Source organism: Salvelinus sp. IW2-2015, linkage group LG1 (genome assembly GCF_002910315.2).
Source record: "Salvelinus sp. IW2-2015 linkage group LG1, ASM291031v2, whole genome shotgun sequence".
NCBI lineage: Eukaryota > Metazoa > Chordata > Actinopteri > Salmoniformes > Salmonidae > Salvelinus > Salvelinus sp. IW2-2015.
The window spans coordinates 34,628,246-34,647,809 of record NC_036838.1 but is presented as its reverse complement, the minus strand read 5'-3'; the positions used below and the strand labels follow the sequence as shown (position 1 = coordinate 34,647,809).

Genomic DNA, 19,564 nt, shown 5'->3' with positions numbered 1-19,564 from the left:
CAACAACATTAACACTTTTTTAAATGAGCCTAAACCCCCTTTCCTGTCTGACAGTGTAAGGAGCAGTGGCTCAGACATTCTACAGGTTGTACGTCTGGCGGATGTTCATTGTGTCACGCAGCATCAGGTCTCGCAGGCGCCACAGTGCGTCCGCCATGGTGGAATGGGCGCCCTTGCTCTTCAGCCAATGGGACGGCAGCCGGCTCTCCTGCTCTTTGGTCAGCCGCACATCTTTCTTTCGAGCTGCTCAAACATGTCCACATACAGAACACATACACAAGGTCATCACACTCACACACTTCTGCTCTGATCTTAATGCAAACATTCATCATGGGAAATTATACATGCATTCACGATACACTATGCAGGTGAATCGATAAATTACAATACTGTCTGTATATACATTTTTCTGTTATTCAATAAGGTAATTTACTGATAAATCAATCTCTGACATGTTATATAAGTGATTTGTAGATTTGTTGTGGTGTAAATCACTTTCTTTCAGTGAGGAGAACTCACCTGAGAGAGTTTGGTCCCACTTGCTGATGGTGGAGGACTCTGCATTGAGTCCCTCAATGTACTTCAGGTACGCCTCCGAATGGAGCAGGCGCTGGGGCTTGGGTGGCGGGGCTACAAATATGGGTGTTGAGGGCTGCTGGAGGGCAGGCTGGCCCTGTCCTGGATAGGGTGGCGGGGCCTGCTGCCCAAGACCAATCATCTAAAAAAGCATCAAGGGCCTCTTTACTTTTCATACTCAAATACAGATGTGAGTAATGATGCGAGTAATAAAATAACAAACATTTACAGTCTATGTGCTTTTCTTAAATACAATTGTATAGAAGTGTAGATTACCTGGGATCCATAGGCTCCAGGAGCACCCGTGTTGACACCTGTAAGGAAGACATCAACAGTCACAGAGTGCTCCAGACCACAGCTGTCAGCAGCTGGCCATCTTGGATTGTGTTGTGTACTACTGACTTTACTACTGCTCTTTTAAGAGAAAAACCAATTTGGGCCATTACAGCCTCTCAGCAACAATCTGCATTCAAGATAAGGGTACTTCAGAGAATACATGACCCTGTTGATGAATCACTCAGCGACTGAGTATCACTACAGGACCTCAGCCTACGTTACAGGTAGCCCCTCCAGTGAGTTAGAGTGGCATACAGGAAGCATCTGCAGTGGCGTGGCAGGTAGGGTGGCTGTGAAAGTGCTCTTACCCGGGTATGGCATGCCAGGGAACCCAGGGATGCCTGGCATTAGGTGATGATGGGGCAAGAGAGGCAACCTCATGTGATGTGGTGGCATGCCAGTCATACTAAACATGCCGTCAACTAGGTCCTGCAGCATCATGTGTGGCATATATGTACCCATCATGCCTTTGGGGAGGAGGGTATAGCAACAGATGCATGCATCAGTGCGACATGCAACTGCAACTAGCTAGCAGAGATCATGCACTAGCTAAATTACATCAATCTAGATTTAGGATATTTGATATTCCATAATCAGACATTCATACACATGTAATTCATTCACAATGAATGATGCAGTGAAACTGGCAAGCTTCTAAATAAATGTTGAAGCAGTGTATCATTGGAAAGAGGGGAAAGTACAGTACTAGAATAAAGATTAGTAATGAAGAAATGAAAAAGGTACAGCTTCTTATTGCATCTCCAAGTGTCCCCAGGGGGGTGCATCCCCCTCTGTTATGGGATACCTGACACGTCATGCTGGGATAAAGCAACACCATGGGGGTCGGGGGAGGAACCACCCCCATCAGAGCCCTACTGGGGTACCTGCTCTAGGGAAAGCCAGCTGCTGGGCTGCCCTCTCCCGCTCCTGCTGCTCGGCCACTTTAGCTGCTCGCTCTGCAAACACACACACATACTATTACAACTTTTTGCAAGGGAATTTGCAGAGATACTACTGCAAGGGGCATTGAACAAACTACCACAGTCTAAGTACATTTGTAAGAACTTTTACCCTCATACTCAGCTTTCTTGGGAGACTCCAGGTTCCTCCACTCGGTGCCCACCAGACGGCTGAGTTCCCCGAAGGAGAAGTCTGGGTGCTGCGCCTTGATGACCGCTCGCATCTCACTGCTGAACAGGATGTAGCCACTCATGTTAATCTTCCTCTTGGAGCCCTCCTTCTTGGACATCCCCTTCATGGACTTGGGAGTGGACTGCAGTCAAGTAAGGGAGAGTGTGTCATGTCATCTCTCTACTGTCATTGCTATACACACCTCCAACTGGATGGCTAAGAGGCCTTTTTCTTGAATCTCACCTTGAACATGCAAATAATTTGACACATGTTTTCTTTCAATCAGGATGCATGCGATTCAGTTGACACATCTTTATCAGGGTGCGACGATCTTACCAATAACTTTTGAGACAAATGTAAAAGASCTTTACCTTCACAACATGACCACACATTTGCCCAGTGTATGTTGCTGCTCTGACCTGTGGAGGGGTGTAAGGCATGTCCATGTCGCTGCCTGCCATGGGACTCTGGAGCTGAGGTATGGAGGTGTCTCCCAGCTCCCCATCATCCTCCCCCAGGTCCTCCAACTCCTCATCTGTCATGTCGGCAAACTTGGCCTCCAGCACTGCGATCTTCCTGTCCAGCAGAGGGGATGGCTCCTTCTGGGGCACGATCAGCTTCCTGTACGGGACACGTGGAGTAGACTGCAATTACACCTGGGTGTTGAGTTCTGTTCTACCTTAACTAAAAGGAGTGTTTTTGACTGACTCCGAACTCACACTTTCAGGGTCACTCAATTCTGCTTTACTACGTTGTGGAATGGTTTCTAACTATTGCTGATTATGCGACAGTATCTTGAGGCACGTAAAAAGTCAAGCCACTCACCTGAAGTAATAGATCTCGTCCTCCACCACCTTCCCAGAGAGGGAGAAGCGCTTCAGGCCCTTGAACTTCTTCATCTGTTTGTCACTCTCGATGTAGCGACTCTCACAAAGCAGAACGTCCTCCTCAGGCACTTCAGTGGGCCGGCACGAAAGGTACTCCTTGAAGGAGGACACCGCACACTTCCCTGTGGAACAAGTCAACAGAGAGGGATATAAGCATGGCATATGCCCAGTGAAATACAATCAACCCATGCACTTAAACTTGCTTCTCTTCTCAACATTTGAAAATAACATTGCATATCATCAACCCAATAATAGGGTCTGTCAAAAGGTGAAACTATGTCAGGGCAGAGAGAATACCTATGATACAGGTCATGGGGCAAGACTCCTCCAGGTTGCTAAGGAACACTTCCTTCTTGTAGAACATCCTGGTGGGCTCGTGTTCTGTCTCCTCTGGGTGGATGAAAATGGGCCCAAAGAAGTAGGCCGCTCCGTCACGCATCCACATCTTCTCAATCCTGGCAGATAAAAATAAAACCCACTTTATTCAACTAAATAAATAATCACTATATATCAAGCAACATCCCATTTTGGATATTGTGTCTGTAGAGTTGTATTTACCCTACCTGCCTACTCGGTGGCGCACTAGTCCATGTGAGCGAATATAGATGCAGTCTCCCACTTTCAGCCAGCTGTCATTGTAGCAGAGCTGCTCATAGTACTGGCAGCCTGGCTCCCCATTGGTCATGTCCAGGATTACATCCTCCCTCTCCTACACATACACACGCAGTATGGTTGTCTTTGTTTGCACTCTGTTGGATCACATATTAATCCAATTTAATCTCATTCCAATTGCACAAGATTTTCTAACCACTCACCTTATCCATAGTGTCCAAGGCTTTGCCCTCTTCTTGTATCTCTGCAGGCTTCTCTTCTTCTTGCTTAGGGGCAAACATGGATGCAACCCGGACTACAGGCAACGGTACGCCCCGAGGGACAAACCTAACGGAGCTCAGGGGCATGGTCCACATCTTGATCTTCTTGAAGGACTTGGTCTTGGCTGAGTAGCGAGACTCACAGACATACACATCGTCTGCCCTGAAGCCCTCTGGGTGAAGCTTAAAGTAGTCCTGGGATCAGTTACAAAACAAAAGCCAAGGCCAATGATTCACTTGAAACGTTTTATGCTTCAACCATATTAGAAAGAGCTGGAACATGAAAATGGAAATAGAAAATAGCTTAGTACCTTAACAAACATGACAACACATTTGCCCAGTATCTTGCTGACAGGAATCTTGTTGAAGTAGTCGCTCTTGAAGACCTCCTTCTCCAGGAACTTGCGTGTAGCAAGATGGAAGGTTTCATTCGGCCTGTAGAACCAGCAGCCATACAGCCACTTCTCACCTGGAATGGGGAGGGAAGTACACAGAGCAATACTATTACAAAAGGACAGCACAATTGATTCATCATGTGTGCATGCTTTTTGAAGCAGTCAAACTGAACACATATACAGCAAAAGGAATGATTGAATGTGACAAGTCGGACCATTTCCACAACAAAATGTCAATAGAATACAGAATCACTACTAATGCTTTTCAGTAGTGGCTGTGCAAAGCCACCAACCTGCATCATCCTGCCACAGGCGCTCAATGCAGACGATATGCGGCTGCAGGTTGGGCTCAGCAGGCTCCACGTACACATAGTCTCCCACGTGGTACATGCTGTCTTTGAAGCTGCAGTCCTGGCTGTAGGTACGCTGGAGACCAGACTGCCACGCCCCTCCAGCAGGGTCCTCACTCTTCTCAGCTTCTGTGGGTTCACGACTCAACTCAGTTAATCAGTCAGTCAATAAATACTATTTCATAGGGGCATAATGATGACTAAAGCCCTATAACTGATGCCACTGGGTAACTGTTGTTGACACTGCTTTGATTGGTGGGATAGGTATATCTATCTGCCTTGCTACAAGTTGCTAGGTTCAGAGTGTCAGTGAGAGCATACCTTTTTTCTCCTCCTCCCTCTTGAGCTTGTCCTCCTCTATCTCCTTGGGCAGCTTCTCCTTCTTCTCCTTCTCCACGTCGCTGTGCAGGTGTTTGGAGGTGTAGCTGAGGGCGGGGGTGAGCAGGATCTCTCCATTCTTACACAGCTCATCTCGGATCCGGATGAAGAACTGCTGCAGCTCCACCGCATCCTCAAAGATCTCAGAGTCCGTCCTGGAGTGACAATCACATATTTCTCCCAGGATAATTTCATAGGATGTTCTAACTGTTAAATGCACAGAAATCAGCTCTATGGTTGATATTACTCAAATATTGCAGAGAGAAAATAAAAGAGAAAATGGCAAACATTGTTTCCTAATTGTGCCCCACCTGTGCATGCGCCTGGCCTTCTCCAGCACCTCAAACATGTGATCCTGAAACACGTCCAGTCTCTTGTAGCGTCCCCGGTCCACGTTAGCTCTGATGATCTCAAAGTTGAGCGGCGGTCTGTCGGGGCTGCTGGGGTCAGTAGCGGGGATCTCAGCCAGCGAGTCGCTGTAGCAACGCCCCTCGTCGTCCTGGTGACCAAGCACGGAGACGAAGAGGCTGCGGATGAGCTCCTGGATGAGGCGGGCCACGTCGGGCACGTGGGCGTCCTCGCCTCCCTCCAGGTCCCGGCGGGTCTCCAGCAGAACACGRTGCAGCACAAGAGCGTCGCGGTAGATCAGAGACTCTGGCTCGTTGTAGGTGCAGGCATTGTTGAACATCAGCACCAGGTCCTCCACTAGCGCGTCCACATCCTGGTACTTGTTGGCCAGCATGTGGCTCCTGACCTTTTCCATGTCCACGGGCTTCTTGATGGCGATGTAGTAGTTGGGCAGTTCGGCGCGCGACGGAAGCCGCAGGAAGATGGTGCTGAGGCGGCGGCCACGCTTGTCTGTGAAGTTCTTCACCGCCTCGTACAGCTCGTTCAGCTTCTGCTGCAGGGGGGTCAGGTACTTGGATTTCTTAGGCGTGATGCCACTCTTCCCTGGAATTACAGAGAGTGTGTGTGTATTGTTATTTTGGGGATGAAGTGATAATACGAAATGACTAGACTAAAATGACATCCATGTACTGTATCTGAATTATTTAAGCCAAAATGTCAGCAACGTACTTATTTTCAACTTTGGTGACATGTCATCATCGTCAGGCGTTGGGCCAAGATCCCTCCGTTTGTCTTTTATGACTTTCTCCAGGACGTTGGCATCGTTATAGACCTAGAACAACGCCAAGTGTTCAGTGGCAAAATTGAGGGGCATTTAGAGCCAAAGACATAGTTGCTGCACTGCATACCGCTGACATTATGGAAATGTAGTGTCTATCTTAGGAATCATGGTTCATGATTAAAGGTAACACACTAGTACGTTACTGCTAAATAATCTAGTATGCACACTTCGTTGCCCTGAGTCTGACCCCTGTTGACCCATCACCTGTGAGCCCTCCTCGTTGTAGTGGCGTGCGTTGCGGAACATGAGCTTCATGTCCTCCAGCAGAGCTTCCTCTGTCATGTACTTCTCAGAGCGGATGTTGTGGTCAATGATCCTCAGGTCCACGGGCTCCAGGATGATCTTGTAGTAGTCCGGGTAGTCCTTCTTGGAAGGCTTGATCATGAAGAGCTCACAGAGCCTCCGGCCTGTGCCCATCTCCCGGGCCTCCGTCACTGCGGAGTACAGGGCTTTCATCCGGTTCTTCTTGGTGTTCTTCTTATGGCTGGTGGTCACAGGGGTGTGGGTTAGTTAAAAGAAGGAAACATTGCCTTGAAGGATCAATAAAAAACAATGCAATGATATTGTGGCCAAAACAATCATTTTATAAACCAAAAGTACAGGGACTTTTTTGCAGAAGTAGCCTGGCATGTACTATTACCTCTGCTGAGAAGGTTAAATAAGAAGTGCGTACCTCTTCCTCTTAGTGCTGCCAGTATCAGACATGGTAGAAGAGAGCATGCTGTCCCCATCCATGCTGTCGTCCTCCCTCCTCAATAGCTCTGTTCTCTTTAGCTAGGAAAACCACACACACACACACACACACAATATCAACCAGCTGCTCTTCCTCCCACACGTTCATGAATATAAACTACCACCTCTAACTCTCCCCATCTCTCTCTTTAACATATCTCCACTTACACAAAAGTAGTGCACTCAGACATAAAAGCCATCATGGTTTGGCAGGTCCACTATTTCATCTTCTATCTTTTGATAGGTACAACATGCAACTATCCACCAAATAAATGATTGCAACCAAGTACAGTACATAGAGAACACTGCCCAAGACACTATTGCATAGTAACACAGGTGTGAGTCAGACCTAATCAATGTTTAAAGGTCCCGTACAGACAGAGACAGTGAGTCAGACGTAATCAATGTTTAAAGGTCCCAGTCATCCTATTTCCCAAGTAAAAATAGCCTTTGAATGACCAAAACATCATCCATAATATKTTTACACTATTAAAATGCTCAGATTTGAAGAAATTGTACCTTCTCTCAACTATCAGGAAGCCTGAAAGAACAGGCTGTGTGGGCGGGGAGCTTATATTCATGAGCTCGCCTTGACTGACAGTTCTTTGAAACAACCTTGTGGTCATTGCCAGGTAACAAGGTAAATAATGGGCCATGTCATTGATGACAAGATAAACAATTGGTAACATGTCATTCCGAGCCTAAATAGTATCCCACTGGGCACACACTGGTTGAATCAACGTTGTTTCCACGTCATTTCAATGAAATGACGTTGAACCAACGTGGAATATTCGTTGAATTGACATCGGTGCCCAGTGGGATACCTTAACCCATTTTCTCTGCAAAATGCTCTCATGGTCAACAGAGCTGATCATGGACTGTTGGATATCAGACAAACAGCAGCAATACACAATTGCATTTCTATTGTTTTGTAAATAATTACAGAATAAAGTTCACTGATACACTTCTTCACAATAATTAGTAATTACATGAAAACAGCATACAATAAGTGTACTGGACAATTTATTGGTGCCTCTGCATTATAAATGACAATATGTTCAGAATTGTACGCATTGATCAGACATTTATTTATTTACAATAGGCCAGCATTGCCTAAATATTGATCAACATGAACACTCATGAGAAATAAAGGCGAGAAATAATGGTGAGACATCATTTGACATAACAAAAAGTATTAGAGCCATAAGCCTAATTTAGTCACCCGGCCGCCCTAGGACCCAGTGATTCGTGCAATTTGTAACACTCCCGACCAAATGCTTGAACAAAAACATATGTACAAGTGAATTACTTAGGCTTTAGGAAATACAACCAACTACAGAGATTGATAGGAAGCGTGAGAGGAGGGGGACCCATGTACCCGCTTCAATTAAGCAGGCTTAAGTCACCCACAAGATTGAAGCGGGAGACAAATTCAGCCATGGCCTCCTTGTCGGGCCTCTCACACTGGGCAGACAGGGGTCCTGGGATGGACAGCTCACACAGCTTCCCCACATACGGCGCTGATTCAAGAATGACCTCGTTGAAGAGGAGATCCAGGAGCCTGTCTACGTAGCCTGTATTGTTTTTGAAAAGGGAAATGTTTGTTAAATGGGTAGTGAATTTAATTTCCTTTTATTTACTGTTCTGAGTTATAATGCTATAAATTCATTGATGAAGTGATCTACTCATTCTACAATGTGTTCTTTGGTGTTTTTGAAGTACTGAATTTGATATATGCAATATTTGGTCGTGCACCTTTTTTGAAACTTTTCTATGCCTGAAATGCTCAATTGATTTTAAATGAATAACTATGACTTACAGTATGTTGGGTCTGTCTTCACAGGCTTCACAGCATACCCCCCTTCTTTGCCTTGGGAAAGCTGATTTTGTATTACAGCATTCCTGATGCAGTGGTTGCCTGGGAAGCTGTGCAGAAGGAGTGGATGTTGAATTTTCTAAAATGTCTATCATGACAGCTTGATGATAGTGGAAAGACAAATGGTGAGGGAATTAGCCTGTAAGACAACAACCCACACAATGGAATGGCAAAATGTGATTTTCAGGGTTAAATTACAAATACTATACACACCGTAACTCCTTAGTGGACAACCTTCCTTCGTGCCAGCTGTGCACTGGCAGTTCTAAGACTCAATGTTGGGGGCTTAGGGATGGAAAAACCAAAACCATATAGTGACTATCAGGTGTGTTATGGAAAATATATAATTCACAAGTCAAAGCAGCCACAGCCGCATTATCTAACGTTAGACCCTCGATCCCCCCCAAAATGTTGGCTACCGTGTCAGACTCATCAAACTCTAATACTTACATCATGGTCAGCGCTTGCAAGATCCACTGTCAATGATGGTACAGAATCCGTCTTCAGGATTAGCTTCCTGGCAAGACCTATCGAATGTTCTCCCCAATTGATAAAGTAACTTCACACTAAATGTGCACTGCACACGCGTGACATGATCATAATTTTCGGTGCAGCCTGTCCACCCGAAATGAAAAGCAGCCATTGCTGTCAGATGTCTTCATAAAATAGTGAAAGTTTAATTTTACACTATGGAATCCAGTCACAACACAGTGTGCTTTTGACGGCATGCTGGTAAGTAGATTGCTAGCTAACAGTCACACCACAGATTAAAGGTTACCAGTATCTTTGGTTGTATGTTCTGCGTAGGCGCACATGTGATGCCGGTTTTAAGGCGGTACATATTTAAATGAGTTAAGACGATAAGACGCTACCTTTATATGACGTTGCATAAAGCCGGAAGTAAATCCTTGGTAATTCCTGAATCCAAGTGTTTGACACATAGGGAGGGAACCAGTAACTTTATGATCAAACTTGATCAATGTACCAGCTACAGTCAGTTTTCATACTACTTTGAACTGGTTCCATTCAAATATCATCCAATTTGATGAAAAACAAGATTTTCAATGTCTGGGACCTATAACACTAGAGAGGCCTGAGAGACCAGATTGCCTAAACAGCAGTACCATCTCATTGTTAGTTAATACTCCAGCAATGTTACACCCAATAATCACCAAAGGATACTTTACAGCCCACTAAAAACCATACAGATATTGATACACAACTACAGCAGAGCTTGGGTTTGAACTTGAGTTTCAGCATTGGCAGCTCATACACCCACTGACCTGCTGAATGTGCTGGAGTTTCAGCACACGCTTATAGATAGAGGAATGAGGCACATTGTAGCGCTTGGCGTTCTCAAACATCAGAGTGAGGTCGGCGTCTAGCTGATCAACACTCTCATACTCGTTGTTCTTCATCTTGTTCCTGTGTGTGGGGAATTAAGGGCTCTCACATTTGGAAAAGGATAGGGTAGAAATACACTGTACAGCTCATGCCATGTCATGCTACACAAAACATAGAGCAACTGATTTGAGAAAATGATGAAGCCTGAATAAAATGTTCAAGACATACACTACTGGTCAAAGGTTTTAGAACACCTACTCATTCAAGGGTTTTTCTTTATTTTTTACTATTTTCTACATTTTAGAATGATAGTGAAGACATCAAAACTATAAAATAACACATATGGAATCATGTAGTAACCAAAAAACAGTTAAACAAATCAACATTTATTTTTTATATTTGAGATTCTTAAAATAGCCACCCTTTCCCTTTGCACACTCTTGGTATTCTGTCAACCAGCTTCATGAGGTAGCAACCTGGAATGCATTTCAATTAACAGGTGTGCCCTTAAAAAAAACAAAAAAATTAAAAATTWAAAAATTWAAAAAAACAGGTGTGCCTTGTTAAAAGTTAACTTGTGGAATTTCTTTCCTTTTTAATGCGTTTGAACCAATCACTTGTGTTGTGACAAGAAGATATCCCTATTTGGTGAAAGACCAAGTCCAAATTATGGCTAGAACAGCTCAAATAAGCAAAGAGAAATGACAGTCCATCATTACTTTAAGACATGAATGTCAGTCAATACGGAACATTTCAAGAACTTTGACAATTTCTTCAAGTGAAGTCGCAAAAATCATCAACCGCTATGATAAAACTGGCTTTCATGAGGACCGCCACAGGAATGGAAGACCCAGAGTTACCTCTGCTGCAGAGGATAAGTTCATTAGAGTTACCAGCCTCAGAAATTGCAGCCCAAATAAATGCTTCACAGAGTTCAAGTAACAGACACATCTCAACATCAACTGTTCAGAGGAGACTGGGTGAATCAGGCCTTCGTGGTCAACTTTCTACAAAGTCAAAGAAACCACTACTAAAGGACACCAATAAAAAGAAGAGACTTGCTTGGGACAAGAAACACAAGCAATGGACATTAGACCGGTGGAAATGTGTCCTTTGGTCTGGAGTCCAAATTGGAGATTTTTGGTTCCAACCGCCGTGTCCTTGTGAGACACGGTGCCGTGTCCTTGTGAGACACGGTGCCGTGTCCTTGTGAGACACGGTGCCGTGTCCTTGTGAGACACGGTGCCNGTGCCGTGTCCTTGTGAGACACGGTGCCGTGTCCTTGTGAGACACGGTGCCGTGTCCTTGTGAGACACGGTGCCGTGTCCTTGTGAGACACGGTGTGGGTGAACGGATGATCTCCGCATGTGTATTTCCCACCGTAAAGCATGGAGGAGGAGGTGTTATGGTGTGGGGGTGCTTTGCTGGTGACAGTGTCTGTGATTTATTTAGAATTCAAGGCACACTTAACCAGCATGACTACCACAGCATTCTGCAGCGATACGCCATCCAATCTGGTTTGGGCTTAGTAGGACTATCACCTCCAGGCTGTGTAAGGGCTATTTTACCAAGGAGAGTGATGGAGTGCTGCATCAGATGACCTGACCTCCACAATCCCCTGACCTCAACCAAATTGAGATGGTTTGGAATGAGTCGGACCACAAAGTGAAGAAAAAGCAGCCAACAAGTGCTCAGCATATGTGGGAACTCCTTCAAGACTGTTGGAAAAGCATTCCAGGTGAAGCTGGTTGAGAGAATACCAAGAGTGTGCAAAGCTGTCATCAAGGCAAAGGGTGGCAACTTTGAAGAATCTCAAATATAAAATATATTTTGATTTGTTTAACACTTTTTTGGTTACTACATGATTCCATACATGTTATTTCATAGTTTTGATGTCTTCACTACTATTATACAATGTAGAACATAGTAAAATAAAGAAAAACCCTTGAATTAGTAGGTGTTCTAAAACTTTTGACCGGTAGTGTACATCTTGAAGACCAGATTACGTAAATCACACTTGCATGAATTTGTTTCAAATAACCTATTATGTGGAACAGCACAATCTGCCATTTATTTAGCAGAAGTCCTTCCAATGGCTGGCCTACCTAATCTGGTGCAGGGAGATGGGCTGGCTGATCTGCTGGAAGTAGTCTGGGTAGTCTTTCCTGGAGGGCAGCTGGAGGAAGGGCTCGGAGATGAGCTGGCCCTGGCTGTTCCTGCCGCCACGCACAGCCTCGTACAGCTGGAAGATGGGGTTACTCATGTCCATGCTGTGGTGCATGCTCTCTGCCTCTGACTCCCCCTCGTCATAGTGGACAGACCCTGGGCAATGAGAGAGACAACTGATTCAGACAGATGAAGTCTGAAGTATTCTGACAAACCCTCATACACCAGTTTACTTTGCACTGCAATGTCCCCTCTGTTCTTATATGTTCCTCCAAAACAGCTAAATTAGTGAAGTGAAGACCAATGAGACGTACCAGCCAGAATGCCATCGTCATCACTATCATACTGAAGAGCCATGGTAATAGCCGAGAGCCGGTCTCCCTGGGCTGACCTTCTGTTCCTGACACACACACAGCTGTTTAACTCATGGAAAAATGCTTCTAAATGTTGCATGTTGTTTGTTTGACTCGTAAATTCWACTTTCTACCATGTCTATGGTGTTACTTGCCTGATGCGAATACTGGACTTGATTGGTTCAGCATGCTCAATTTCTGTCTTTCTCTGTGCAAAGACCTTTTTGATGGTGTTGGCATCCTTAAATGAATAAGAATAAGTTTTGTTTGTTATAACAAACAAAACTGACATAGAATTATGACTCAATTCTGAATGTGAGGACAGCATACCTTAAAAACTTGTGACCCAGGCTCATTGTACATTTTGGCATTCTTAGCCAGAAGATCTATGTCTTTTGCCATGGCACCAACACTTCTGTAGTGGCTCATCTAAAAAATAAATAGACCAGTGATTTACTGTACGCACACTGTAGTGTTACTTTAACCCCTTACAGTACATTCAGTCAGATGGTTGGGTAGCATACCTGTATCTTCTGGGCAATGATTTTCAGATCTATTGGGTCCTTTATTATGGCATAATAGTCTGGGTATTGCTGAGGGGAAATAAATCAAACTGTAAAATATATAAATATTAAGTCACAAAAACATGCAAAGGCCACAGTTTCGGAGATAATTGTTCTATTACCACTTTTGAGGGCAGTTTCTGGAATAGATCACTGACTAGATGCCCTGAGGGCTCGGAGAATGTCACCACAGCATCCAGCAGCTGCTCAAGGACCTCCTTCAGGCAATTGGGTGCATTCTGTCATTCAAAGTAAAAAACAGTCATAAGAAACACTTACAGTTCAACAGAGTGAACAGATATCTTCCATTCATTTGCCATTTTGTGCTATGTTTTGAGGGTTTACATGTACTACATGTGTGACARGTTAGTCATCATGTAATAAAATAATTTTCATGCTACATCAGAAGTACTGGTGTTACCTCATCCTCATTTGACCCTCCAGGATTATTTTGTGCATCATCCCCGTCCTCATCATCGTCATCATAATCCCCCCGCTGAACAAACTCATTCTTGGTACGCAGGTAGAGGTCCCACAGCTTGCAGGCTGCTCTGTACTCTGGAGAATCCGACTACAGACATGCAACACATTCCCTTTCATTTGGTTAATTCCAGGTTTTAGGCCCGAGACAGTGCATTTATTATGAAAACTCCTTCATACAAAACATGCCTTKTAAACATGATTTGTCTCGCCTAAAGAATCCAGTAAATGTGTTTATTATTACAGGGAGAGATACATTACCTTGTAGTACGCCTTTGCATTGTTGAATAAGAGCTGAAAGTCAGCCGTTATCTGCTCCACATCATCGTACTCCTCCATCTTCAGCTTCTGCTGGATCTTCATCATGTCAATGGGCTGAGTCACAACGTCATAGTAATCCGATTGATTCCTTCAACACAGAAAACACAATAGATAAGTTCATTTAATGAGGCTTATGTTCGTAGTAATGGAAACTCTTTTTTTTTTAACCCATTCTATGTTAACCAACCGTCTCTTGGGTGCTCTTATGAACAGCTCACATAACATTCTTCCCTGGTCATCCTTATAATCTCTGATTGTGTTGTACAATTCATGGCATACTGCAATCTGGAGGCAAAACATAGTAGATGAACACAAAACAATACAGGAAACAACAATGTTTATGAACACTCAAAAACTACACATGGGTTTGACTTGTGACTGTGGATTTAGAGTTCACAAAATTCAATAATTCATTTTTGGGGGAAGACATTATCCGAAACCCATTACCAGAGAAGTCGAGTACACACAATATATTTGAATCGGAATGCAACGTTTCCACACACAAAAAAAAGCTGTTAACTGAACTTACTGGATCAACAGTGGGAATGTTTGAGGTTCTTCTCCTTTTCCGACCTACCGAAGATGCTGAGGATGAAGGCTGTCCATCGTCAAAGTCCCCCCCACTGACACTACTAGAGGGGGACGTAGCCCTTCTCCTTTTTGAGCCCATGAGTCTAATACCTGGAAAGAAGTAAAAGGAAAAATAACTACAGCATTTTAAATCAATTTACCTAAAATGTGACAAATATTGTGGTAATATTGTATTAACATTATCATCAAAAGGGCGCTAACCCTGCTTCAACGCCATTACCTAGAATGTAATAAAGGCCCTGATCAGTGTTTAGTGGTCCTCATTCGACGACTCTTCACTGTCAGATGAGGAGAGCAGTTGGGTGCTGATTTGACAGATGTCTGGGATAAAGCAGCTGTAGCCTAATGTGGTAATTTTATTCAAAATTTGCTGTGTCACCATTAACACTACTGGCAGATGAAAACATTCTTGTTTCTCTTTTGCTGCGAGATGACAGAGCCGTTGTGGCATTAATGACTTTACAGACAACGATGGTAAATCTTGCTTGCTAGCTGGCTAACAGTAATGTTACCTGGCTGGCCTCCTCAGCATCAATTACGGCAAGCTAGCTAACGTTAGCTAGCTAACGCTACCCATCATCTCCAGACACACAAAGACGATGCTGTGAATAAGTAACTAAATACTTTACCACACTGATCGGTGAATAGTCATCGTTCAAAACTGCAAGATATTACATTTAGTCTCGTACAAACCTTAATATGTAGAAGAGAATGCAAACCATTCGCGAAAGCTGACAATTTTGAGAGAAAAAATTWGTGTGAACCTAGCAGCAGTGAAGACACAGCCGATCACTTCCGTTATAAACTTCAAAATAAAATCACTGATTGACTCCAATTTTACTTTAATGATTTGATCTATTCTAATCATTTTAGGCTGCGTTTACACAGTAAGCCAAACGTTGATATTTTGCACAATTAGATCTGAAAAAGATCTGATATGAAACGACCTGATGTGATTGGTCAAATGACCAATTAGTGAGAAAAAATATCAGAATTGGGCTGCCTGTGTAAACACAGCCAAAGACCACAATCTGCCTAGCTTTTATTTTGACTATTGTAGTAATTTTAGACCAAATCAAAGTTTATTGGTTGCGTACACACATTTCCCAATGTTATTGCAGTTGCAGCGAAATGCTTGTGTTTCTAGCAACAACAGTAATACTTAGCAATAAAAAAAAAATACATTATCCAGGATCATTTTCTAAAATAAGGTATATAGGATGAGCCATGACTAGAATACAGTATATACATATAAAGTGGGTGAAACAGTATGTAAACATTATTAAAGTGACCAGTGTTCAATGACTCTATGTCCATGTACGTAGGGCAACAGTCTCTAAGGTGCAAGGTAAAGTACAGTGTGGTAGCCGGCTACAACAGTGACTAAGGTTCAGGGCAGGGTACTGAGACCACAATCTGCCTAGCTTTTATTTGGACAATTTTAACCCTTATAGACCACAGTGGATAAAATGACATTGACAAGGGAACCTGATACAGTCATAATTAGATCAGCACTCCGACTCTGAGAAGCATCCCATGTGCTCAAAACAGGGACACTCAAATCAAGAGGTTTTTTGGGGGGCTTTTATTTTGACAGTGGATTCCAAAAGTCACTTTTTAATTGTTGTTAGCTATTGCTTATTGTTGCCAGTATACAATACAACAGCCACAATTACATATTGCATAAATGAAAATTTTCTATAAAGAAAATAAAAGGTTTTCTTTCATCAGTGCAATCTAATGGGAATGGAAACTAGAGTGCAAAAGCAGACTTAATCAGACTTTTTTTTGTATTTGTATGGTCCAAAATCACTTACTGGAAAATGCATGAGAGGAAACTATGTTTTAGGCCCCAAACATTCCATTCTCCCATCAGTGATCCTCTGCTACTATACTGCTTTTTGTATATAGAGGATTCCCAACACCTTTGTCTCCTACCTCGGGTCTTCAGATGTTTGAAGAACGTCACAGAGAATATGATACCTGTTTGGCTGTTCAACATCTAGACAGCAGTGTAGTATTGTTGTTATAAAACCATATGCACAGATTTATTTTGTTTATGTCACTCCTAAACCTCAGGTACAAACCTGAGGTTTGTACGAAGCCTTTGCTCTAGGTCACAAATGCTGTATATTTTATCTTCAACCTTTGCCTTGCCTCGAGCAACCTCTAGCGCGCGCTGTTGTTGTTCCGAAAAATTCAGCCCTGTTTACATTAATGGAGTGGCTACTGATAGAGTTTCTGTATCCCAATTAGCACTTCCTGAAACTATGGATATTTGTGTTTGTGCAGGATTGTTCTTTACATAGCTGAGTGCTGCCTATGTAGGTGTTGAGCTGAGTGCTCTGTTGCCACTACACCCCCCCCCCCCTCCTAGATCGGCTTTGTCTGTTCATTAGTGTAGCCTAAAAACTTCATGTTGTACACAAAACTGTTCGAACTACTGCCTTCCATGCCTCAGTAAGCATAAGTGTGATTTAATTTCCTTTTTTTCAGGAGGGGAGTAGGCTACATGCCAGTGGAGGCTGGTGGGAGGAGCTATAGGAGGACAGGCTCATCAATGGCTGGAATGGAATAAATAGAGCAAAGTCAAACATGTGGTTTTCATACGGTATGTTGGATGTGTTTGATACCATTCCATTAATTCCATTYCAGCCATTACAATGAGCCCGTTCCCCTATAGCTCCTCCCACCAGCCTCCACTGCTACATGCAGCTATTTAAGGGAAAAGAAAGGGAAAGACCAAATCAGTTGTACATCTGAATGCCATCAACTGAAATGTGTCTTCCGCATTTAACCCAACCCCTCTGAATGAGAGAAGTGCGGGGGGCTGCCTTAATCGACATCCACATCTTCGGCACCGTTTACGTGTTTTACACAAAATACCTTCTTGGCATGTTCGTACAAACTTTGTTGTTGCGAGATCAGCAGCAGGGGGAGTATGCAGGTCGGCAGGCTAGCCAGCAATCTGAAGCTACGGGAGCTGCAGGCCGCAAGCAATGGTGGGAGAAGAAGAATATTGGGACAGGGACACAGGTGAATTTCTGAGGAGGAATGGAGGGAAAAAAATAGGAAGAAGTGGTTGAAGAGAATGAGGAAAGCAGAGGTTGGATTTGAATTTGAGGCAGATGGCGATAAAAATGGAGATGGGGTGTCGAAGAAGATTGGTGTCTAGCACAAGCGGGGTGAGCCGTGCGCCAGAACAAGTTCTTTGGGTGAAATGGAAGTGAATGAGGGCAAGTTAAGGGAGGTGGAAGGTGTGGTGAAGAGCTTGGAGCGCAAGCCAGTAATCGATGGACATGATAAAGAAGAATCTGGTCCAGTTGGAGGGACATTTTTGGAGAAAATCCTCACCCAGTAGTGAGAGTGGTGAAACAGATGAGTCATTGTCAGTCCTTTTGAATTTTGAGTCTGAGTTTTTACCTGACAAAGTTATGCTAGGATATAACAGTTACCCTGTTAGAGTTTTTGTGCCGAATTCATTGTGATGTTTCAGGTGCAACATTTATGCTCATGTCACAGCAGTGTGTATGTAGGAGGGAGATTCCAAGATGTGGGAAGTGTGCAGGAGGGCATTGGACAGAGGACTGTGTAGTTTCCGTGGATAAAGTTGTTTGTGTCTACTATATGGGTGCCAATGTTGCTGTGATTCGGAAGTGTCCGGTGCCAGAGTGTCAGGTGGAGGTGGCCAGAGTCAGAGTAGTGCATAAGTTGTCGTAGGCTGAGGCAGTGCAGTAAGTAGGGGAGCATGGGTCAAGGGTGAGGGCCAGAGAGTATATTTGTGAGTAGTGGACCTGTGCCAGCACGGAGGGATAAGCCAACAAGTGATATATGCTTCAGCAACTGTACCTCAGAAATGGAATGTAAATCACAATGAACTTGCCCATTGTCAGAACCTGCCCCTTGTCAGACTCTTGCCTAAAACATTCAACTGCCCAGAGGTGGAACGCAGCAAGACACAGGGTGCGTTTGAGTGGTAAGGCAAAAGCAACAGATTGTAGATGAAAGTCGGGGGAGGTGCATCTGTGACAGCTGACAGTCGGACACTAATGAGGTTTTCCAGCAGCAAGGCTCAAATCAACATGGCAGTGTTGCCATTGTTTATAAAAGTTTTTCTTTATAATGTCGAAATAAACATGGCTCCAACCCCCATATCAGTATAACACACTCACAAACTGAAGTCATATGTTTAGGCCTACATTATACAATCAGTTAGTGTCAGAGAGACTCAAATATTACATTCATATCCACTGTATACATGCGTTGTGACAAAGTTGGTTCCTGTTTGTCATGTCTTTGGTCACTTTCGCGTAGTCAAACAAAAACAGCCTAATGATGGGTTAACAATAGATTCTCCCACATGCAAGTGATGGCTGCAGAATGAAGTTGATAAAGAGCAAGGTCACAAACTTGCAGTCAAAACTTAATGACCTTTGTTTGATCACATGATTTTTGTAAAGTTCATGCAGTCGACATTTAGACCAAAGACACTACAGTATGAAGATAGGCAGAAACTGCTTCTCCAATAGAAATCCCCGATAACGCTTGTAGGCGATGTCATGGCGATGTTGGCTAGTTAAGCTCATGCACAGAAACACGCAATCGGGTCTAACAGTCATCTCATGCTGAACTGCGCATGTGCAGGCCGTCAAATCAAAAGGCACTCCTGCGATATAAATTAAAACATGTCAGTTGGTCACTTTCACGAGGTTGGAGTAATAACATGTTCAACTACTTAAGACATTGGCTTGAATCTAGGTTGTGCCTTTAGATTTAAGAAAAATTACAACTAAGGAAGAATTTTTCACTTCTCTCATTGACTTCTCAAACCACAAACCCCAGCCTGCTTGGTCTGTTTCACATATATTCCCGGAAGTCTCACGATGTTGTGCCTTTGGGTTTAGAAACTCTGTGTGTAGGTGCAAGTTGGACAAATTTTAAACCCATAACACAACAATGGTCACCGACTTGACAAAAGTGATCCACTCGAACGCCCCCACACAGGCAGTTTAATTAGCAACTGA

At 43.7% G+C, this 19,564-nt stretch overlaps 1 protein-coding gene across 1 annotated transcript; it reads right to left on the bottom strand.

The window, feature by feature from the left end:
• Positions 1 to 70: 70 nt before the first annotated feature.
• Positions 71 to 15,322, bottom strand: LOC111966311 (protein polybromo-1). Its single transcript, XM_023990835.2, is given in 30 exon segments — positions 71 to 243; positions 520 to 718; positions 853 to 890; positions 1,221 to 1,379; positions 1,797 to 1,868; positions 1,984 to 2,185; positions 2,463 to 2,664; positions 2,869 to 3,052; positions 3,228 to 3,385; positions 3,494 to 3,639; positions 3,746 to 3,997; positions 4,114 to 4,271; positions 4,491 to 4,676; positions 4,869 to 5,080; positions 5,237 to 5,876; positions 6,003 to 6,105; positions 6,319 to 6,598; positions 6,788 to 6,888; positions 10,006 to 10,147; positions 12,172 to 12,388; positions 12,547 to 12,632; positions 12,741 to 12,826; positions 12,916 to 13,014; positions 13,110 to 13,178; positions 13,271 to 13,387; positions 13,570 to 13,719; positions 13,890 to 14,037; positions 14,137 to 14,234; positions 14,479 to 14,630; positions 15,234 to 15,322. Coding segments are annotated over 29 exon segments (4,818 nt in total). The 5' UTR covers positions 14,620 to 14,630; positions 15,234 to 15,322.
• Positions 15,323 to 19,564: the final 4,242 nt, after the last annotated feature.